The sequence below is a fragment of the Bos grunniens genome, chromosome 26, assembly GCF_055505025.1.
Source record: "Bos grunniens cultivar Pamir isolate PY7600 chromosome 26, Bosgru_T2T1.0, whole genome shotgun sequence".
In the NCBI taxonomy this organism is placed as follows: domain Eukaryota; kingdom Metazoa; phylum Chordata; class Mammalia; order Artiodactyla; family Bovidae; genus Bos; species Bos grunniens.
Window position 1 is genome coordinate 15,947,122 of NC_141190.1, and position 23,837 is coordinate 15,970,958.

Genomic DNA, 23,837 nt, shown 5'->3' on the forward strand with positions numbered 1-23,837 from the left:
AAACCTGCGTGTTCCTAGAAGTCTTCATGTGCCCTGGAGGCACACATTGCCCAATTTGACCCTCATGCACAGCTCTGGGCCAAGAGTTGCAAAAGCAGCCACCTTCAGGGGCCAACCAGGAAACATAAACATAAGAGCCAGCTGGATATATAACAGTTGGGAAGTGGCGAGGAGGGCAAGGGAGTGCACATGGCTTCATGAATGAGCAACCCTAATTAAAAATTCTTAAAACATTGCATCAGCCAAACAAGTCTGGTCTGGAGGTGAAGTCAGCGCTAAGTGCCACCAGTTTGAGACCTCTACTAGGTCTGCCTTTGTCCAGATCTGCACTCCCCAAAGCTGCTGCATTTACTTGGGTTCCAGAAGCCATGAGACCTATACTGCTGCTGCTGCTGCTGCTAAGTCGCTTCAGTCGTGTCCGACTCTGTGCGACCCCAGAGACGGCAGCCCACCAGGCTCCCCCGTCCCTGGGATTCTCCAGGCAAGAACACTGGAGTGGGTTGCCATTTCCTTCTCCAGTGCATGAAAGTGAAAAGGGAAAGTGAAGTCACTCAGTCATGTCTGACTCCTAGCGACCCCATGGACTGCAGCCTACCAGGCTCCTCCATCCATGGGATTTTCCAGGCAAGAGTACTGGAGTGGGGTGCCATTGCCTTCTCCTGAGACCTATACAGATGGGCTTTATTTTGAAGCTGTTTGACTAAAATGTTAGCATGTGTATGCCTATGCCCGGCCCTCCTCAAATTCTGCAGCAGAAACTGACTCCCCAACATAAAAGGCACTTTTTCTTTGGCAGCGCTGTTCCTCCACTCTGCTTTCTTTATCCAGAAACTGCTGCCCACATCTCAGTGCCAAGCAGATGCAGCTGCCCTCTGCTCTATGGTCTTCAAGACGTAGTTGGATGTTCTTGTAGCTGCTGCCTTTCCTGTTCTTTGCACATTTGCAGTGACTTATACAGTGTCCATTCCACTAATGAATAGATTGTGTTGTTGCAAAAGTCTTCTGTATGTGGAGCCCGAATCTTCCTTCCTGTTCCTCCTACTCTTTGGCACAACTTTCCTCTGCAGCTGCACAGACTAATTGCACATCCTAAAAGCCAGCATGTGTCTTCTCACCAGCTTTTCTCTTCTCCAAGCTAAACGTTCCTGTTGTGTCAACAGTGCCTCACAGGATATGACTCTTCCATTAAGACTATTTTGATATTCTTACATTTGTGGATATGCTTGAATTTGTCCATCTTAAAACATGATTTCCAGAACTAAGTCCATGCTCAGGGTCTGTCAACTCATGAACAGTATAAGCATCACATCTCTTAATCTGAACTTTATACTTCAGTTAATACAACCTCAGACTGTTCTCGCTGTTTAAATTCTTTAACACCTATCAGGCCCATGTTGAGTTTGTGGAAAACAAACAGTTCAGTTGTTTTCATAGGACTAAACTTATGTCTAGTCTCCCCATATTTCCAGGTTTACAATTAATGTTAACCTTCCGCATAGCAGGAGCCTCACATTTATCACTATTAAATTTGCTCTTCTTGGTTTGAGTACGTTATTACAGCATATAAGGTTCCCTGTGGGTTTTAACATTAGTCATCCAATGTATTTATTAGCAGTTTTCCAAACTGTGCCTTCACCCAGATTGCCCTTGAGCCAGATGGCCCAGTGGAGAGCCCTGTGGCCCTTCTTGCAGGACCTCCCTGGAGTTTAGGTGATTATCCCTCCTATCTGGTTCTCTGTTCTCTGAAACCCACATTTCTGCAGAATCTGGTTCAACCTCTTTCATTATAGAATAGAAATTGAGGTCTAGCCATCTATGGGACTTTCTCCAAGCCTCCCAGCTCGAAGTGGCAGAGGCAGGATTCTGATTCAGGTCTTTAGGAAAGACCTTGTCAAAGGCAGTCCAGAAGTCAGGATACACTGATAAGAACCACTGGGGCAGGGACTTCCCTGGTGGTCTAGTTGCTAAGACTCTGCACTCCCAGTGTGGGAGGATTGAGTAGTTCGATCTCTGGTAAGGGAACTAGATCCCATATGCCACAAGTAAAGATGCTGCATGCTGCAGCTAAGACCCAACGCAGTTAAATAAAGAAAGAAAGCATCACTGGGGCACTTTCAAAGACACAGAGGCTTGGGTCCCAAATCTGCCTAACTAAATCAGAATTGCCATAAGGAAGTCCTGGTAGTCTGTTTACTTAAAAATAATTTTTACCATCCTGAAAGTTGGAAAATGCTGCTAATCTGTTATTTCCCGCAAAGTGAGTTACCTTACCCAAAAGGTCTAAACAGGTTACTGTATGGGAGATTCGTTCTTAGTAAACTTGTTCTACTTCTTTCTAGTCGCCTCTTTATTTTCTGTGTTCTCACAACCAAATAATCCATTCTGAGACTTTGTCAGGTATCACCTTGACATTTCCTACCATTTGACTTCCACAACTTACTTCTTCCTCCTTTTGGTAAAAATGGGACAATGTAATCCCATTATCACTGTTTTAAGCACAGTTCCAGACCCCCGTGATTTTCCAGGGAGTTCCCTGGTGGCTCAGATGGAAAAGAACCTGCCTGCAATGCAGGAGACCCAGGTTCAGTCCCTGGGTTGGGAAGATGCCCTGGAGAAGGGAATGGCTACCCATTCCAGTATTCTTGCCTGGAGAATTCCATGGACAGAGGAGCCTGGCAAGCTACAGTCCATGGGGTTGCAAAGAGCTGGGCATGACTGAGTGACTAACATGTTGACAGTCATATTGTCAAGGCCTTTCAGTTGCCTGACAGGCTGTGGGTCCAGACCTGGTGATCTGAGTTCACATGGGGCTAAGTGATGCATGCCTAGAGCTCCAGTGTGCTCAGAACCATTCCTAACTTAGAGCATCTGAGTGCTTTCTATTCAAAGAACTCACCCTCAGCAAGGATCGACTGACTCACAGCCGGATTTCTGAACCCTTGGTCTGAACTCCAACCTGCTAGACTCAGACAGTTCACTCTCAGTGCCTGGTGCTGTGCTGGGGGCTGGAGGAACCAAGCCAGTGAGACATGGCTCCTGCCTGGGCCCGTCTGAGCCAGAGTCTTCACCTGATCCCTACCTCTGACTCTCTGACCTATAACTGAATTGCTTTTATCAAGGGCTGAGATCCTGTTCTTCTGTCCTAAAATGAGTAGGATATTGCAAAAAATAAGGAAGTCAGCTCTTGACTGTCATTGGCCTACCCATCCCATACTTCCTGCACTGGGGGAAGTACCTGCAAGTTGATGGGACCTTGACACTCCGCTTTCTGATACCTGGCAGCGAAACTTTGAATGGCAGCTCTCCCTTCCTGGTTCTCCCAACTTTCTGCCCGGGGCGGGGGTGGGGGGGTGGGCGCTTCCCAGCTCTTGGCATTGCCAGTCATGATACTTGGCTCCACCCTGCATGTTTACTGTTTGGAGGCTATTTGCTTATTCAGGACAGATAGACTTGCTTCTGTGGCTCACTTGTGCCTGGAGCATATTTCCCAAAGTTTGAAAGAACACTAATCCTATGAGACACTCTGGAAAAAAAAAAGATTCCCAGTTAAATAAGCGTGGGAAATACTGCACTGGAGATCTTTGAAGAACCGTGATGCCCTTTAGCATATTTAATGAAGGCTCTGAGAAACTCCGTAGTAGGAATGTGTTTTAGTTTCTGTAAGATGTTGTTTTTAAACGTCCATTGTGTTGTGTGGTTACTGTAATTGTCATTTTTTTTATATAACAGCTGTAAGTGTTCCATAAAAATTTTGAGCTTAGGCCATGTTCAGTTATCTGGAGTGGACTGCATTGTAAAAGATTTATCTGTATATCGACATAGCCTAAATCCTATCTTCCTTATGTATACATTTTATTATAAATACAATATAATCACATTTCAGGAAGCTTAAGGAAGAATTATTGTAAAATACACTTAATTCCGAAGCCAAACACAACCTGTATCACAGGGATTCTCAACCTTAACAGTATCTATGGATAGAATTCAGGAGGCCCATGAAGTTAGGTGAAAAATTCATTTTTTTCTTTTTTGGCCACACCACGCAGCTTGCAGGATCTTATTAATAGTTCCCCAACCAGGGATCGAACCCATGCTCCTTGCAGTAGAAGCACAGAGTCCTAATCACTTGGGCCTCCAGAGAATTCCTGAAAAAAACAAAAATTACATCTTAATTTTCACTAACCTGTAGCTAAAATTTAGCCTTTCCTCTGATTATAAATATAAGAAACACACTAGAATAAACTTGACAAAGTATGTCTTTGTCAGCAATAGAAATCACAGGTTTTCCATGTTAAATCAGAGTTGCTGCCATTATCTCCAAGAATTATTTATGCTCATCACTATTTCACAAGCATTACATGACCTACCATTATATATTTTTCACTGTGTTAATAAAGAAGCATATATTCCTATAGCACTGATTTGTCTTTTTAACATTTCATAACTATAGTCAACATTCCTTTTTTCCTTTGTAATCTTATATATTTTATTCTATGCATTTAAAATATTCTGAGAAGGGATCTTATCTCACCAGACTGCCCAAGGGATCTGTGCCTGCTGTATTAACATTTAAAATCTAGCCTTTTATGCATGACATTTTATATAATTATAATCATTATATAGAGACATAAAGGTATTCAGTCAGTTCAGTTCAGTCGCTCAGTCGTGTCCAACTCTTCGAGATCCCGTGAATCACAGCACGCCAGGCCTCCCTGTCCATCACCAACTCACAGAGTTCACTCAGACTCACGTCCATCGAGTCAGTGATGCCATCCAGCTATCTCATCCTCTGTCATCCCCTTCTCCTCCTGCCCCCAATCCCTCCCAGCATCAGAGTCTTTTCCAATGAGTCAACTCTTCGCATGAGGTGGCCAAAGTACTGGAGTTTCAGCTTTAGCATCATTCCTTCCAAAGAAATCCCAGGGCTGATCTCCTTCAGAATGGATTGGTTGGATCTCCTTGCAGTCCAAGGGACTCCCAAGAGTCTTCTCCAACACCACAGTTCAAAAGCATCAATTCTTCGGCACTCAGCCTTCTTCACAGCCCAACTCTCACATCCACACATGACCACAGGAAAACCATAGCCTTGACTAGACGGGCCTTTGTTGGCAATGTAATGTCTCTGCTTTTGAATATGCTATCTAGGTTGGTCATAACTTTCCTTCCAAGGAGTAAGCATCTTTTAATTTCATGGCTGCGGTCACCATCCACAGTGATTTTGGAGCCCAAAAAATAAAGTCTGACACTGTTTCCTCTGTTTCCCCATCCATTTCCCATGAAGTGATGGGACCGGATGCCATGATCTTCATTTTCTGAGTGTTGAGCTTTAAGCCAACTTTTTCACTCTCCTCTTTCACTTTTAGTTCCTCTATTGTTGAACTTTTAGACTGTTTCCTGTTTTTAATTCACGCAAATAACTTTGTCTGTACTTTGGACTATTTCCTTATGCTAGGCTCCCAGATTTATATTTATTCTTATATCCTGCATTATTCCCTCACAGTAATTCTACTCAAATGTAGAGGCACATGACCTTCCTGTGTGCTAACACATCAAGTTTCCAGAAGCTTCTAAGCCTATTTTGTTAATCTGACTGATGGTTCAGATAAAAACTTTTTTGAAACGTTGATAAAACTTTGTTGAAAAAACTTTATATTGTTCAAGGAATTTTATTTAAATCAACTATTCTTTTTTCCCATCCATAGGAATTCTAACATTTCTCTCAATGTCAAAGACCTTTAGATAGTATCTTAAGAAGCGGGGAGCAGATTTTTAGCAGAGATTTTCTTTTTCAAAATGGGTGTGCTAACTTACTTCCTCATCATTCAGGATTGATGGTTCTCTGAAGCACCCAGGTTTCTCCTGGGAAGCAGGAAAGTAGTCCTAGGGGACCTGGATTCCAATTCCTTGTGATAGTTTTCTAAAAGTTCCTGGATTCCAATTCCTTGTGATAGTTTTCTAAAAGTTCCTGGATTCCTCCTGCAAAGATGTTAACATTTGCCTAAGTATTGATGTTGTATTTTAAGTGAATGTAGAGTTTGGGTTTTTTTTTTCCCCCCAGATAATCAAAATAGGTTAAGCCACCTTTATGACTATGTAAGCATTGGGTAGTCCTTTTGAAAACCATTAATGAAAGTTTAGTAGCTGGGTATCTGCAGTCTTTAATTATTGATATCTTACAGGCTCATCAGCTAGCATCCATGCAAGCTCAGGCTTATAATGGTAGCAATGCCAGCTCCCCACCTGCTAATAATGAGGAAGAAGAAGATGAAGAGGATGAATATGATTATGATTATGAATCCCTCTCTGATGGTAAGAGAGCCAACACAATGCTGTACTCAGGGAAGCACACTTGGATGGTTTTTCTACTGGGTTTTTTGGTGTCTTTTTTTTTTTTCCCCCAAAATAAGTCTGGCACTCCATAGACAAACAATACAGATTGTTGTAATATTACCTAAGAGTTTCTGGAATCCTGTCACTTAGCAAGGAGGACCAAGCAAGGAAACAGATTCTTGTCAGCCACCAGAGCCATTACGAAAGGAAAGAAGAGGATGTGGAAAGCAGCACAGGAGTTGTTCCTAAATTGGTTTCTAGAGAAGGAGGTAGAATTACAGCAGAGAGACCACATTCTTAGAAAGAAAGTGAAGTCGTTCAGTTGTGTCCAACTCTTTTCGACCCCGTAGACTGTAGTCTATCAGGCTCCTCCGTCCATAGGATTTTCGTAGACTGTGGTTAAATCTTTTCTATCTCCTGAATCACCTGCAGGGGGTAGCATCGAGTTCCCATGCTTCTGTCCATTGCTTTCACTCTTGCTTTAAGAGCAGGGAAAAAAATGAAACATCATTCCCCTTCTGCACCCGCCCCCCTACCCTGGTTCTCACATTACTTAGCCAACCAGACATTTCTTTCTGGCCCCACCAAAAAGATAAAACAACGCGGGTGAGGACTACTGGTGCGCTACAAAAAAGTCACAGGAATGACATTACCCACCCCTGTTTTACAGGTGAAGGGGGCTTCTTACAAGAGAGTTAGGTTTCAGGTGTATTTCATCTGCGCTAAATTCATGTCTCTGCTAGAGATTATAAAATGCTTCCTCAGGTACTACTGCTAATGATGGATTGTTTTAATTTTGGCAACATCTGAAAGACAAATATGGAGTCATGAAAAAAAATGCCAAAGTTCCTGTTTACTTAAACATTTAAATGTAGACTATATTACTTCTCATTGTGTTGTTAATGTGTAGATATACCCAGACCAGCAACCATTTACCACTTGCATTAAGACTGCAGCCAAGGGACGTCCATGGAAGTCCAGTAGCTGGAACTTTGTCTTCATTGCAGGGCATGCAGGTTCCATCCCTGGTCAGGAAGCTGGGATCCCACATGCGTCGAGGCCAAAAAGCCAAGACATGGAACGGAGGCAGTGCTGTATCAAATTTACTAAAGACTTTGAAAATGCCCTACATCAAAAAAATCTTAAAAAACGACAGCCAAGCCTCCTCCAAATATCCGCTTCTCATGCAGCATGATTGTCTAGTCATGTTTCATTAGCCTCCATCATGGTCAGCAGCTACAGTCTAATCTGTTTCTGCCCCCAAATATAATTCTAGTCTCTGTCCATTTAATAATTGTCCTTAGTAGTAGTTGATTGCTTCATGTGCTCACTCAGTCGTGTCGGGCTCTTTCTGATCCCAAGAACTGTAGCCAACCAGGCTCCTCTGTCCATGGTGATTCTCCAGGCAAGAATACTAGAGTGGGTTACCATGCCCTCCTCCAGGGGATCTTCCCAACCCAGGGATCGAACCGAGGTCTTTGGGTGGATTCTTTACCGTCTGAACCACCAGTGAAGCCCGAGAATACTGGAGTGGGTAGCCTTTCCCTTCTCCTGGGGAACTTCCTGACCCAGGAGTTGAACTGGGGTCTCCTGCATTGCAGGCAGATTCTTTACCAGCTGAGCTACCTGGGAAGCCCTGACTGCTTCATACCATCAGCTAAAAACTGACCTGAAACCCTGTCAGTTAACACAAGGGGCATATTCTCTAAATTGGGAGACTGAAAGAGGGTGATAACAAGAAGGAGTCAAGATCATTTCTTATATCCTATTCCTCAAAAGCTGTGGGAAGATCCCCTGGAGAAGAGAATGGTAACCCACTCCAGTATTCTTGCCTGGAGAATTCCATGGACTTAGGAGCCTGCTGGGCTATAGTCTATAGTGTCACAAAGAGTCAGACACAACTGAGTGGCTAACACCTTCACTTTCACTTTTCTGAATCCATTGAAAGCAAGTCAGGCTGAAAACTCACCTAGGTAGCCCTAGTTTATCTCTGTGACAGCTCTAGTCCTCAGTTTTCACATATATAAAATGAGCAAATTTCTCTAAAGCCTTTTTTTGGCTATAAAGCTGTGATAGTTCCTGGGAACTATCTGAAAATTACTTACAGAAAATCTAAAGGAAGTTGCAAATGAGGCTCATTTATTTCAGGAAGTACTACTCTGCCTTTTGGCCAGTAAGTTGTTAATGAATATTTATTCAATTAAATTTTATTAAAGCAACATCAATTAATTTTTCCCCAACCTTGCTGTACATCTTAACTAGCGTTGAACATGCACTATAGATTTGAATTTACAACTTTATATAGACATTCTGTGACTTCATATATATGGAGTCTAATGATTGCATGATTCTAACACATTAATCAATTTCTATCCATTCGACATGAAGTGTTTTGCAGACTGTTAGGACCATCAGTAACTGAAAATATGTAGTGTGAATGTGGCAGCATGATTAATGTTAACAATGTTTGCACTTCTTTTATTGCTAGGCTTTGCATCCCTTAATAGTCAAATTATGAAATCAGCGGAAGAGTTCTTATTTCATTTTTCTTGTAATTTAAGCTGTTGTTATTTATGCTTTACTTCATACCTTAATTTAATTTATCTGGCTTTTTGCCTTAATTTTCTTACTGTTATCCTCTTTCTGATTCTGTTTTTCTGTAGCAGATGTCCTTACTGCTTCTCCCGCTCCTAACAGTCAGGAAGGTAAAGCCATTTGAACCTGGCATTTTAACTGCATGAATGTCAGCATTCTGTTGCCTGTTGTTTAGGTCCGATTCGCATGTGACACTTATAAGAATAAAAATGTCATTAACTGATTGATCTCATTTATTTCTCGGCAGCCTGCATGGCCCTGATTTGGTATAAGGATATTTTGGTCTAAGCATTTGTGGTCTGATGAGATAGTAAATTGTGGGTGAGAAATGAGCTTTCTTGTGTGTCGTTTTAAAAGAACATAATCATGTTTATTTTCCTAAAACCTTTAAAGTCATTTTGAATAGAAATTCCAAAGCAAGAGCAAAGTATAAGATTATCTTTCATATTTTGGAAATGTTTAAATCTATCTTGATTCCTCACCTTAAGATTCTCCCTTCATAAATTGATAGACAATTATGAAAACTTTACTTCCCAATTAAATATATTTGTGAAAACTGCATGGCAAATAACAATGCCTTTTTCCCCTCTGGTTTTGACATTTCTAGAGGTAAAAGAAACTAATAGCTTCATTTTTAAGTGAGAGTGATTAAATCATGTCTGTACCATCAAGAAGTGATTCAACCACTCAACCTTTCCCAAACTTGTGTGCTGAGAGCTTCTTGACAGGGTATCTTCCATAATCTGTGCACAGTTCTAATTGTCTGTATGAAAATGAGTTTTCTCATTTAGATTATGTCTATATGGTACCAAAACTACTGGTAAGTTAGTCCATTCAATCAAAAATGAATATATCATTTAACAAAATTTAAGCCATTATTTTGGTAACATGTAGTCAGCACCTCAGTCTTACAGATAAGCACAAGTACTTGGATATTCTTGGAGTGATGTATAGACACAACCTTAAGTGCGGCATTCAGTTCTTATTCACTAAAGCCTGCCAACTCATTTTCAGACAACATTCTAGAAGACAGAGCTGAAAATAAATCATGTAATGACAAACTTCAGTTTGAGTATAATGAAGAAATCCCCAAGAGGATAAAGAAAGCAGATAACTCTGCTTGCAACAAAGGGAAGGTGAGTGCATGGTTTCTGTTTGATTGCATTTGGACATGGTATTCTTGTCAGTTTCAGGTAGGATTTCACTCCCTCCCTATCCCTTCCCTTTACCTCGCCCCTCACTTTCCCTTGAATGCCAAAGCCCAGACAGTGGTGATATGGGCCCACTTCTGTCATTTATAGAAAATTAGTCATTTATTCACCCAGCCAGTACCTACTAGAGGTGTAGCGTGTGGTAGGCACTAAGGTAGCACAGGAGGTGACTTAGCAATGGAAATAAACATGTCAACCGTGCTTGGAAATGATTACAAAGAGCAGTGATTACACATTGTTATCAGATCATCTGGCAGATGAAGTTGAGAAGCAGATGAAAACAGGGCATTCAGAGCAGGAGGACAACCTGGTATCTTTAGTGAATTGCCAGAAGTTTTAAAGTTGTTTGGGATGACCAAGAAGATGAACAGGGCTGATTGGGAAGTGTTAGCACAGGGAGGACACTAAGAATGAAAAACTAAATGAGATACCTGGACCCAGTCCTCAAGTGCCTCACAGTGCTAGACTCTGAGCAAATCGATAGTTGCAGTGACATTGTTGGAAAACAAAATAACAAAATATGCCAAAAATTTGAGCCACAGAAGATACATACTCCATCATCCATTTGTTCAACAAATATGCATTGAATGTTCTACATTTAAGACCCTGAACTATGCCCTCGGGGAAGATGAAGAATGTTAGACTCAGCCATTGCTCTCAGAAACCTTTTCTCTAGGGAAGGTGTTAGAATGTGTACGTGGATAAGATAGAGTAAGGGAAACACACTGATGACAAAAGAGAGGAACAAAGAGCTTTGGGGATTCAGAGGTAAGTGATCTGATCGGTAGCTTCCCTGTAAACCAGTATCATTGTTCCCTTGATAGGTTTATGACATGGAATTGGGAGAAGAATTTTATCTTCCTCAGAATAAAAAGGAAAGCAGACAGATTGCACCAGAGCTTTCTGACCTTGTCATCTATTGCCAAGCAGTAAAATTCCCAGGTAAGAGTAGACAGTATCATTTATAGCATTTAAAGATACCAAAAGATACAACAAATATGCTATTTAATCAGGTGTTGCGAATGGTCTCAAAATAACTAAACTGTGTTGCAGAAATCACTGTTACAGTACCTTCTAAATGTTTATTATTATTATTATTGTTTGCTTTGGTGCTGATGTGGATAATACCATAATATTATCATTTTTCAGACCATATCATTTCTCTTCATAATAGTTAATCATAATATTCATAACAACTAATAGCTAAAATTTATTAAGCACTTAATTTTAAGTACCAGGATTTGTATTAAATATTTTACATACATCATCTTAAATGACTTCATAATAATTCTGTGAGTAGGCAGATTTATCCCTATTTTTACGTAAAACAATCTGAGAGAGATGAAATAATTGGCCTAAGGTTTCAGAGCGTATCAGTTAAGACTCTTTTCTTTGAAAGTGGCAGAAATTGGCATAAGCAAAGAAGAAATGTATTGACTTGTGTGTTGAAAACTGAAGAGATAAACAAGTTTCAGATACATCTTGATCCAGGGCCTTCCTCTCTCCCCATAGGGTCACCCCGTTGACTCTCACTGGGTCACCACTGTGTTGGCCCTTTTTCCTTCACGGTGGCAAGGCAGCCGCAGCAGGCCAGCACCGCATTCTTCTAGATTCAGCTTCAGTAGGAGTCTCTTTCAGAACTTTCAGCAGCAGTTTCGTTGTTTTTCATTGGATCTTTGCCCGTCCCTGAACCAGTCACCGTGATCAAGGACATGCAGTGCTCCGACAGTCTAGGGCAGTGGTCCCTAATCTTTTTTGGCAACAGGAGCTGGTTTCCTGGAAGACAGTTTTTCCATAGACGACAGGGGGGAAGGGGTGGGAGAGGAGGGCAGAGAGGAAGGCTTCATGATGATTCAAGAGCATTACATTTATTATACCACTGCTGACCTGATAGGAGTTGGAATGGGAAAGGGCTGTAAATATGGATGAAGCTTTGCTCACTCACTCACCTGCCACTCACCTCCTGCTATGGGGCCCTGTTCCTAACAAGTTACTAACCACTGCTAGTCTATGTCCCGGGGATTGGGGACCCCTGGTCTGGGGCTTATGTCATGTGCCCATCCCTGAGCTAGGTAGTGAGTCTCCATCCAAACTGCAAAGATCAAGGACAAAGTTTCAGTGGAGCTTTCCCCCACTGGTCATCTTTAGAAGTACAAGTAAACTTAAGCTGATAAACCATTGCCCCCAAAAATGTGCATTTCAGTTAATAAAGGATAGAATTCTGATTCTGAAGCTTGTCTGCCTCCAAAGTCCTGCTCTTAACCCTAGAGCTACCCTCATATCTTGTTAGGGCATAGTGAGCTCATCCAAATGGAGCAGCAGGAGGCAGAGGGCAAACAGGAAATCCATAAATATCTGGAAGTCAGAAAAATTCATCTCCTCTTATTAAGAAGAAAGATTCCCTTGTACAAGATTTCTGAGGACAGGAAAGCAGCTGGCACTGGGGCACCCATCTAAAAGTTAGTAAGCAGCTTGGATGAACTTGACCTAGAGAGGGAAGTTAAAACCCCAACCCTTATTTTTTTAAAGGTGGTCTGGATGCAGATCCTGCTTCCAGAGGCTTTATCTTAAGCCCCAGTTCTCATACTCTGCCTTGCAAATGGGACAGAGGTCTTAGGCTATTAAAAAATTAGATAACCAGTGGTTTCTTCACACACCAGAGGAGGAAAAAAATCATAGGACTTTCTCAATTTTAGATTTTCTTTCGTAAACTGTTTTTAAACTTTTGGCAGCCGCTACTGCCTATCTGCTAGCAAATTCTGTTGAGGAGGATAAGAGTGAATAAGTAGCCAACAGTGGCAACCCACTCCAGTAATCTTGCCTGGGAAATCCCATGGACAGAGGAGCCTGGCGGGCTACATATTCATGGGGTCGCAAAGAGTTGGACACGAATTAGAGACTAAACAACAGCAACAACAGATCTCAAAGAAACAAAAGAACCTGGCCATGTAGGGTTAGTTTCACAGATCCTGATTTTCTAGCTCCTGAGTACCGTATGACCGTATCTGCAGTTAGTGAAATTGTTCTTATCATGGGATAAAATTCTTTCACGGTCAATGAGCCTCATGGCCTGCATGTCCCTCATCACAGGAACAGATGTGAAGACCACTCCATCCAAGAATCATACTCACTGCATCTCTTGTTCTTTATAAATTCAGCTGCCACTGCACCCAAAATGTTCCTCTGGCTTTGTCTTTTCCTCTCAAGAGCTGAGTAAACAAAGAGTACAAGTTCCCAGAGATATTTGAAGTCACCATGAGAGATTACATTTCTCTGCTGATAGAGGATTGTGGAAGGGTCAAAGGTCATTTGGTACAGTTTCTGACTTGAGGCACAGGCAAAGCATGGGGTTGTTTGACTTGTTTTTAAAATTCCAAGTGTGCTGTTTTTTAAAAGTGTTTAAATAGCACACATCCTTTATAAGTATACTATATTCTAATCCCCCCTTTTTTTAACCTTTTTTTTAGTAGTTGAAGTTTCTCACATTTTTTCCCCAAATTTATTTCCTTTCTCATAATGACTAAATTGCATTGCCAGAATCATTTTCATAATAGCTTCTAAATATTTATTGTCATTATGATTTGTTTGGATAATTCAGGAGGAAAATACCCTACAGTGTCCATTTCCTTGAGACACAACTTAAAAATTTATATGAATATAATAATTTTTAAAAGTGTTCATTTTGCTCTACTGTTGATTTAATTTTGCTACATCATCAGTTTCAATGCGTCTCACCTTTCACCATCCCAAGTCCCTTCCCAAGGAGCCACCATGCAAAAAGTTCTTCAGAGCAGGGAGGCACTGTGAAAACCATGGGTGCGTCCTTCCCCAGATCAGGGACCTGCCTCACTGCAGGGCTCCGCTCCTCAGTGACCTTGGCTGGGACAGTTGTATAACTTCTCTGCACTTTGGGTTCCCTACTGGTGAAAGAGGCATAACTTGCAAGGTTGTTGTATAAATAGTTCTAACTTGCAAGGTGGTTGTATAAATTAGCAATAAGGTACACAGTGTGAATAGCACGCTATCTGGAAAATAATTGGCTCTCTGGAAATGGTTGTTGTCGTTGTCACTGGTGAACGGACCAACTGGGCAGATTAAGGGTCTTTGTTGCTCTTTCGATAACTTCTCTGGGTCTCTCCAGATTCCTTCCCTTTTCTTGATCACTCAGCCTTTGTTTTCTTGCTTGCTCACACCACCCCAGAGAACACCCAGGCTCCTCAGAGGGGGGCCATGTACCCTTGGGGGATGTCAGCATGTGCCAGGGTGTGTGCAAAAACCCCAGAATGAATGCAGCCCCTCATTCCAACCCTTCATCGGTTTTACTCGGGAGAAAACCCATTGTTACATCATTGTGTAGAGGGCAAAATTCACAAAAAAGTTTTAAGATAAAGCATAAGAATTCACTAGTTCAAGTTTGTGCATCTTTGCAGTTTCAGATACTCTAGAGGAAAGAAAACATGTAGAAGCCCCATAGCTACTATGCACTGAACATTTTCTCTGAACAAGACACCCTACTAAGTATGCAGATATACATTATCTCATGTAATCCTAACCAGGACTCTCTTAGAGATGAGGAATAAGTGGTGAGAGAGGTTAAGTAATTTGTGTGAGGTCGCTCCACAGGGAACAGGGCTTAAATTCCAGAGTCTACACTCTCATTGAGCTCAGTTGTGTCTGACTTTTTGCAGCCCTATGGACTGTAGCCCACCAGACTCCCCTGTCCATGGGATTTTCCAGGCAGGAATATTGGAGTGGTTTGCCATTTCCTCCTCCAGGGGATCTTCCCAATCCAGGTATCGAACCTGCTTCTCCTGGGTCTCCTGCATTGGCAGACAGAATCTTTTACCACCTAGCCACCTGGGAAGGCCACACTCTTATTAAGCACTACTTAATCCTGTCTTCTCACATGATATTCTTCGAAGGTTTATTTTCATCTTAAAGTGGCCTTCCTGAATGCTGCTTCAGGTAAAGGAATTACTTGCTAATGGTGCAATTGTAGAGAGCGGGACCAGTTTGAAGGCAACTCTGGTTTCACTGTTGCCTTTACATCCTGCCCAGGAGCCAGGTTTGCTTGGCGTGAATTTGTTTCCTCATTCAGCAGATACCTGTGAAGTTCCTGCTGTGCCCTAGCACTGGCCAGACAGGAAGGATCCAAAGAGTGGCTGGACCAGGAGTGAGGAAGAGAAGCCCTGAAATATAGTTATCAGCATAATCTGTTTCCCATTTAATCCTCAGATTAACCCCATGAAAGAGTTCCTATCACTGCACCCATTTTGCAGATAAGGCAGCTTGAGGAACCAAGAAGGTAGATGTTAAGTCAAGGTTCCTGTGGGCAGGAATTATCCTGGGCAGTTACGATATGAGCTTCCCAGGTGGTACTAGTGGTAAAGAACCTGCCTGCGAATGGGCAGGAGACTTTAGGGACTGTGGGTTCTATCCCTGGGTTGGGAAGATCCCCTGGAGGAGGATATGACAACCCACTCCAGTATTTTTGCCTAAAGAATCCCATGGACAGGGATTCTTGTTCCTGGCAGGCTAAAGTCCATGGGGTTGCAGAGAGTAGAACAGGACTGAAGTGACTTAGCACACGATTATATGACAGCTCAGGCCTTTGGCCATCCTTTCATCTCTCTAAACTGTGCTAATTAACCTAAACTAATTAGGTTCTGGAGTCTAATCTTTTAGACTCTAAAAGATTTTTTTTCTTGCAGTTTTTCAAAATCTTTCTGTTGCATAACCAAATAGGTATGGGTGTGATTTTGTGGTCATCTTGTAATAATCCTGCAGGTCTTGTCCCATTTGCCTACAGAGATAAAAACTTCACTGTCGTTACTTGCAATGCTATTATTAATCGTGCTAAAAATGCTAGAAATCTTCTGTACTGAGTTAGAAGGGAGTAGTAGGACTTCAAAATAAACATTAGCAGGGATGGAAAATGTTGAGTTCCCTTGCTTGTAGTTTTTGGCTTATTTATTTTCATTTTATGGGAACAGGCCTGTCAACTCTAAATGCATCTGGCTCTAGCAGAGGAAAAGAAAGGAAAAGCAGGAAGTCCATTTTTGGCAACAATCCGGGCAGAATGAGCCCCGGGGAGACAGCACCATTTAACAAAACATCTGGAAAAAGTAAAGTCACCTTCTGACAATATCTTTGCCTGATTTTGCATGCTGGAGGATTCTGAGATTTCACTAAGCACTTCCCTGGAAATTTTTAATCTTCTTTTTTTATATTCATGATTATTCATAAGTGTGGTGTAAATATTTTTTTAATTACAAAATTATTCTCTTAACTTCCTAAAAAATAGTCTTTCACTGAAGATGTTCTAAGAGTGTTTGCCTCAAAAGTAAAAATTGGAGCCACCTTGGAACCTTCTCATGGTTCTTGGAACTGCAGTCTTCCCCATTATAATTCCAGAAGATATATCCAGTTTAATTACTTTTTATTGTCAAAATCATAAATTCTCATAGTTAAAAAACTCAAACTATAGAGTATTATTAAAGTTGCTTTCCACTCGCAACGTCCCAGTTCTACTCCCCAGAGGAAACTGCTATTAAGTTTATGGTGTTTAGTTCAAGAAAAATAAGATTCTTTTTAAGATAATCCAAATGGGATATAACTGAACATGTATAACTTTTATACGCACCATAGCTTTCTGCATAGCTTTCTGTGCATATAATCTACCTTATCCTCTTTTATGTCCCTATGGTATTCTATTGTGTGGATATATTGTCATTTATTTAACCATTTCTCACTGGTAGAACTTCTGAGTTGCTTCCTGGATTTTTGTTGCTGTGTGTGTGTGTGTGTGTGTATGTGTGTGTGTACTGTAAAGAAAATACCGCTGGAGTGAATACCTTGTATATATATTGTTTTATATCTGTGCAAATATATCCACAGGACAGATGAGGTACTGAGGCAAAGAACTTTAGGGCTTTTAGTTTAAATTGGTGCTACACTTATTTTCAAACTCTATAGCTATCCCTTCTGAGGGGAAGATCTAGCTGGCTTTATTATTTATTGACTCGTGAATGGGTAGCATTCTACCTAGCGGGTAGAAAGGCACACCCTTAACAGCTGTCGTTTAGTCTCGAGGCGGTGGACTAACTCCCAGGTAACACTCGAGGCGCGCGCCGGTGTGTCACGTGCTGTGGGTGTGGCCTGCGATGTTGTTCAGGTTTCTCTTTCTGAAGTATCTCAAGTGTTCGGCACTAATCTGAGGCTGATCTCTGGGGGGGTTTAGGTTCCTGTGAAGGAATGCGACAGGCCTGGGAGGACTCTGCTTTCTCCGTCAACCCAACCACGTCCCTCAGCGCTATCATTAGAACTCCCAAATGCTACCATATCTCCTCACTGAATGAAAATGCCGCCAAACGTCTGTGTCGCAGGTATTCTCAGAAACTCATCCAGCACACCGCCTGCCAGCTGCTGCGGACGTACCCGGCTGCCACCCGCATCGACTCTTCCAACCCCAACCCCCTCCTGTTCTGGCTCCATGGGATACAGCTCGTGGCGCTCAACTACCAGACAGATGGTAATGGGCTTGCTTCTCCCCGAGGAGTGCCTCTCCCCTTGCTCCTTTGCATCTTACATCTCGACAAAAAACATGTTTTCAAGGGGGAAAGGGTCCCAACTAGGGCCTATGTGAGGGTAAAAATACAGAAGACAGAAAAGAGAAGAGAATTAGACACTAAATTTTACTCTTGACTTTTCAGAGTTAAGGCGATAGGGAAAAAAAAAACCCTCAAGGAACCCTGAATAGTCTCTTGTTCCTGCTCCATTTTTAAAGCACTTTTAATTTATTTTTATTATTATTATTATTTGTTAATTTATTTTTTTTAGTTGGAAACAAAGAAAGAAAGTGAAGTCGTTCAGTCACGTCTGACTCTTTGTGACCCCATGGACTATAGCCTACCAGGCTCCTCCGTCCATGGGATTTTCCAGGCAAGAATACTGGCGTGGGTTGCCATTTCCTTCTCCAGGGGATCTTCCCGAGCCAGGGATGGAACCTGGGTCTCTCAATTGTAAGCAGACGCTTTTACCATCTGAGCCACTAGGAAAGCTTCATGCAAAAGCCTCTGCCTTAATTGGAGGATAATTACAATACTGTGATGGTTTTTGCCGTGAATCAGCATAAATCGGCCACAGGTATACATGTGTCCCCCACAATCCTGAATTCCCTTCCCACCTCCCTCCCCACCCCATCCCTCCAGGGTGCCCTGCTTCATGCATCAAACTTGCACTGGTCATCTGTTTTATATATGGTAAAGTACATGTTCCAATGCTATTCTCTCAGAGCATTCCCTCTCCTTCTCCCACTGAGTCCAAAAGTCTGATCTTTACGTCTGTGTCTCCTTTGATGCCCTGCAGGTAGGACAATCGGTACCATCTTTCTAAATTCCATATATATGCATTAATATGCAGTATTTGTCTTTCTCTTTCTGACTTACTTCACTCTATATAATAGGCTCCAGAATCATCCACCTCATTAGAACTGACTCAAATGGATTCCTTTTTAATTAACATTAAATAATATTCCATTGTGTATATGTATCACAACTTCCTTATCCACCCATCTGCAGATGGACATCCAGGTTGTTAAAGCACTTTTTAAAAATAGGACTGCTATCGATAGAGCTGTGTCCAATTTGTTTTTAAAGACCTGTTGGGGTAGAGATTTCTTAACACTCTTTAGTAACTGTCTTGGAAAAGGCAGTGGCCACCCACTCCAGTACTCTTGCCTGGAAAATCCCATGGACGGAGGACCCTGGTAGACTGCAGTCCATGGGGTCGCTAAGAGTCGGACACGACTGAGCGACTGTACTTTCACCTTTCACTTTCATGCATTGGAGAAGGAAACGGCAACCCACTCCAGTGTTCTTGCCTGGAGAATCCCAGGGATGGCGGAGCCTGGTGGGCTGCTGTCTCTGGGGTCGCACAGAGTCGGACACGACTGAAGCAACTTAGCAGCAGCAGCAACTGTCTTGCTCATTTCTTCTTCTTGCAGTTAAAAAGTAGGGTCTTTCCAAACACTTTGCAAGTTAATACCATTTTAACTCTTCTCATCCCTTTGAGATTGAAATGGAGATGAATGGTCAGTGCTCAGCGAGCAGCTAATGCAAAGGAAACAATCTGTGAATTATATGGACAGAGAAAGCAGTGTTTGTACTTCTCTGTCCATGAGATGCTCACTGGGGATAACGGGTGAGGCTTGAAAACTCCAGAGTACAAGCCACCTTTAACTGCATGCTGCTCCCTGTCCACTGGGCTTCTTGGTAGCTCAGGTGGTAAAGAACCTGCCTGCAATGTGGGAGACCCAGGTTTGACCCCTGCGTCGGGAAGATACCCTGGAGAAGGGAATGGCAACCCACTCCAGTATTCTTGCCTAGACCAAGGCACCTGGTGGACTACAGTCCATGAGGTCGCAAAGGGAGAGACTGAACAGCAGCAGCCTGTGCTCATTCTTGACCCTTGTTATCTCATTTAATCTCTGAAACAACCCTAAGAAGTAGGAACCTTTATAATCCCTATTTCTCAGATAAGCAAACCAAGACAAAGAGCAATTAAGTTACTCAGGATCACAGAATGACTTAAAAATTCAAGGACTCTCAGAGCTTAGAGGATTAAGCGCTCTGGTTCCACTTAGATGTTGGGGGAGGTGGGGAGCTACAGCAGATGAAGAAAGAGCAGATGAGGAATGTTTCCTCGAAGCTCTTGCAAAAATCAGATTCTTCCCTTTGGACAGTCAAGCAGCCTGCGCCTTCCTCTCACGTGCAGTGAATCAGATCCTAACCAGCCGTGCTGACCCATCCACCATGGCGTAACCCTGTCTGCAGTCAAGGTCAGACCACAGCTCTAGCTCTGGGATCAGCCAGCCACCTGGCACTGGCGCCACCAGAGCCCATTTGTGGCCAACCCTGGTTAGAGACCTCAGTCATATTTTCTTGCCCTTGTTATATTTGCTCCTTTCAGTTGAAATTGAATAAGATAATGCAGGTGAAATACCATACTTAGCATAGTGCCTGGAGTGCAGACAGCATTCCACAAACATTAGCTCTCATTAAGTATTTTTGATAAGTTATGAAAACAGTACGATTTGGACTTGCAAGTGGAAATAATAGTGAAATATTTTCAAGGCTGTAAAAATTTCTTTTCAGTCTGTCCCAAGCGGCTTGTGGGTTTATATCTCTGGCCCTGTCTGTAGCCTTGTGTCCACTGGCGCCCTTGGTTGAGATGATACAGAAATATTTTAAGTGAACTGAAATAACTAGCTAAACGGTTTTCTCAAGGAAATGGCAATGCACTTGGTTTGGGACGTGTCCTTCCTCCTGAAGTGCTGAGGCTGGTGCAGACACACTGGCTCCACTGATGGCAGAGGGGGCCACAGCCGAAGGGGACACGGGAACGGGGCCCTCCTCAGGCCTCCTTGTGGTCTGGAAGCATGCACGGAGGCTGCAGTTTGGCCTCCGCTCATCCCTGGAGGCTCAGCCTCTTTCCCAAATCAAGCTGGGGTGCGTGTTCCAGCTGTCTTACTCAGGGGATGCAGGTGGCTGTGTCATGTGATTGATCCTCAAGTTTCTCTCTGTCATCTTCCAACCCAGGAGGGAGTGCTGCCATAGATCCTCTCTTGATTCAGTGCAGCCGGTAATGATGAAGCCTCTTCCACGCTGGACGAAGCTCACACTATACGCAGTTTCAGTTCATCTGTAAAAATGGTCTTCATTCTTGCACACTGGGGGTAGAGCCTAGTTCAATCCCTTGCACACAGTAGGTGCTCAATAAATGCATGTTGTGCTGAGCTAACACTGTCTTTATGAGCCTCAGCAGAACCTATCATTCTTGATTTTTGGTCCAGATCCCTTCTAGGTATTGCCAGGTGAATTTCAAGTCCAAAAAGACAGATAAGAGTCAACATTGGAATCACTATTTTTTAATTTTTGGAAAAAAAAAAATTCCTGGGTTAGGGAATGCTTGATTTTCCAGGAAATATCCCAACCAAGTAACAAATAACCCCTTCCCCAGACCCCTTGTAATAATCCAAATATGTTCCACGGGTCGTTTACCTAAAGCTTCCTGAATTTCAGGGGACCCTGGTGCCCCAAAGGCATGTCCATGGACTTAGGGTCACTTCTTCCCAAGATTTCTAATGGCTCCATCAACTCCAAGAAGGTCTGTAGTGATCTGAAACCAGGAGTATCCCAGGTCTACACTCAAAAAAACCAACTCTTAAGTTTGGAAACTGACCTGAAACTGATATGCAGACCCTGGTTATTATAGGCAACAGCCCCTCAAAGTTCTTTCCATTTGCATCAGGATGATTCTTCCCTCATATCCCAGGACCTACAAGTATGTAGAAATGCAGCCCCAAGTCAAAAGAAAAACTTCTGTTAATATTTATTGTGCTTTCCTGAATGATCGTCACACACTTTGTGATGACTTTTCCATCCCCCAAATATAGCGTAATGGTTATGAGAATGTGTCAACTTCACACAGGGTTTTTAATGACTAGAAGGACACAGGGGTAAAGGATATGCTTAATGTGCCATCCCATGCATTGACTAAGAGGGTTGATGGAGTTACATACATCAGTGCGCGTTCATTCTTGGTTAAAGCAGAGGTTTTAAAACTATAGCCCTAGTTGAAGTTTGGGGACCACCCTAGGGGGCAGTAGGAGGGCTAGATTTAAGCCCCATCTTTATTCTAACTGAGCAGCTCCACGTGGATCTGTTTTACATACCAAATCACCAAATGAGATTTTAGTCAGGAAAAAGTGCTTTGAAGTTTTGCAGAGCTACAAAGATAGACACAGTGCCAATGAAATCAGACTTCAAACCTGAATGAGTGTGGACAGTGTAATCATAATTCAATATCTATTGTTTATTGAGCACCTTCTATGTGCCAAAGGCTGGGGTAGGGATTTTTGCACATGATCTCTCTTATTTTTAGGACACCCAAGTGAGATGCACATTATATGGCCCAGTTCTTAAGATTAGGGAACTGTGAGTCAGGCTGCCTGGGTTCAAACCTTATCATTCACTTCTTACTAGCTAGATGCCTTGGACGTTTTCCCTTTTCATGCCTCAGTTTCTTCATCTATAAAAATGAGAAATATGAAAAGAGTCTACCTCATGGGTTATTGGGGGGCAGTAGCACACACAAGTTCTTAGCATGGGGCTTGATCATGTGACCCATCCTTACCCACATCTGTGCTCCTCTGTCACAGGATAGGCTGGGAAGAGAGTTTTCTCCTGTTGCAGGCAAGACAATTGTCCCCAGTGAATCAGGCACATTGGGGCTGGTAGCATCCTGTGCACTAATTTTATTGATAAGGGAGACAGAGGCTCAAGGAGCTTTGATGTGTGTGTAAGACATCTGACCCCAGAAATGCCTGCAAATGATCCCAGCCAACCCCACTTATGGGGAAATTTTTTTACTCACAAGACAAGGAGAGAGGCCAACTTCTCATTACTCTGCAGGCTTACTTGCCACACTTTTCCTTGATGTTGGTCCAGGTAGCAGAGTTCATTCTGCACATGGAAGGAATCTGTCAGAGGGGGCATTTGTCAGGTGTATCTCATAAACCTCTTGCTCACTTGGAATGCAGCTTTTCTGCAAACTTGTGCCATCAGATGTGAGCATCTGGGTGTGTACGAGCCCCAAACCTTGCAGGGATCCAACCATTCATCAGACAACTCTGCCAAATAAAATCTGGCCACAGAAGACTGGAAGCTGTTGTGAGGGTTCCCAGAGTGTATTATTGAGGGGATTGTGGACATAATGTGAATCACATGTGATAATAATTGTTTTTTCATACTTAACTACAATTTAAAAATAGAGGTAGAAATACTGTAATTTATGAGTTGAAATTGAGATTTCAAGGAAAAGATATGTTTCTTTGGCTCTTTTTCTGGTCTTTCTTGGATTCTTAAGATTTTATCTTAATGTTTGAAAAGGCAAGAATTAGTCGTATGATTGTCTGCATGGTTTGGTGTTTGGGGATAAGAAAATGCCATTATGCCTTTCTAAAATTCAGTATAAAATGAAGTATTTCAAAGATTAGTTTTTGAAAGGATGTTGCAGATTTTAATTTGCAAAAGGAGTTGTAAGTGGCAGGAGTTTTTCTGAACGGCTCCTGGGTTGGAGCAGGAAATGAGGCATAGCCCATAGACAGTGAGCTCCACAAAGACTGTGGGTATCTTGTGTCTTGGTCCCCACTGTATCTCTGGTGCCCAACATGAGCTGACACATAGTAGGCACTCAGTGTATGGAGTGAATGGATAGTTCTCTCTTCTTCCTGTTTAAGTTTAGAGAAAATCGGTAAAGTCTGTTTGTAAGATGACACTTAAGCGACCAAATAACAAGTGATGCTATTTTACAGATCTCTCTTTACATTTAAATGCCGCCATGTTTGAGGCCAATGGTGGCTGCGGTTATGTTCTGAAACCCCCAGTTCTGTGGGACAAGAACTGTTCCATGTATCAGAAGTTCTCCCCCTTGGAAAGAGACCTGGACAGCATGGAGCCTGCTATCTATTCTTTAACTGTAAGTCTGGCCCCTGTGGGCCCAAGAGAATATAAGAAGGTGTTTAAGCCCTACTGAATATGAACTGCTTTTGACTTCAAGGCAGGGCAAAACTCTCGTGTCACAATTTTGTTGGTGCAGATTTAGTTCCCAAAGAATTTCTTTACTTCTCAGAAGGCAGCA

At 42.4% G+C, this 23,837-nt stretch overlaps 1 protein-coding gene across 6 annotated transcripts in view; it reads left to right on the forward strand.

Annotated features, from left to right (window-relative positions):
- Positions 1-23,837, forward strand: part of PLCE1 (phospholipase C epsilon 1) — a 372,153-nt gene that overhangs the window by 320,200 nt on the left and 28,116 nt on the right. For 2 of the 6 annotated variants that reach the window (XM_086378751.1, XM_086378756.1), the window contains 7 exons: positions 6,180-6,309; positions 8,994-9,035; positions 9,940-10,061; positions 10,961-11,078; positions 16,130-16,261; positions 17,377-17,667; positions 23,512-23,675. In XM_086378751.1, coding sequence (XP_086234877.1) covers positions 6,180-6,309; positions 8,994-9,035; positions 9,940-10,061; positions 10,961-11,078; positions 16,130-16,261; positions 17,377-17,667; positions 23,512-23,675 — 999 coding nt within the window. The remainder of the gene's footprint in view (positions 1-6,179; positions 6,310-8,993; positions 9,036-9,939; positions 10,062-10,960; positions 11,079-16,129; positions 16,262-17,376; positions 17,668-23,511; positions 23,676-23,837) is intronic. The other 4 variants (XM_086378753.1, XM_086378757.1, XM_086378754.1 and 1 more) reach the window with 3 other exon arrangements.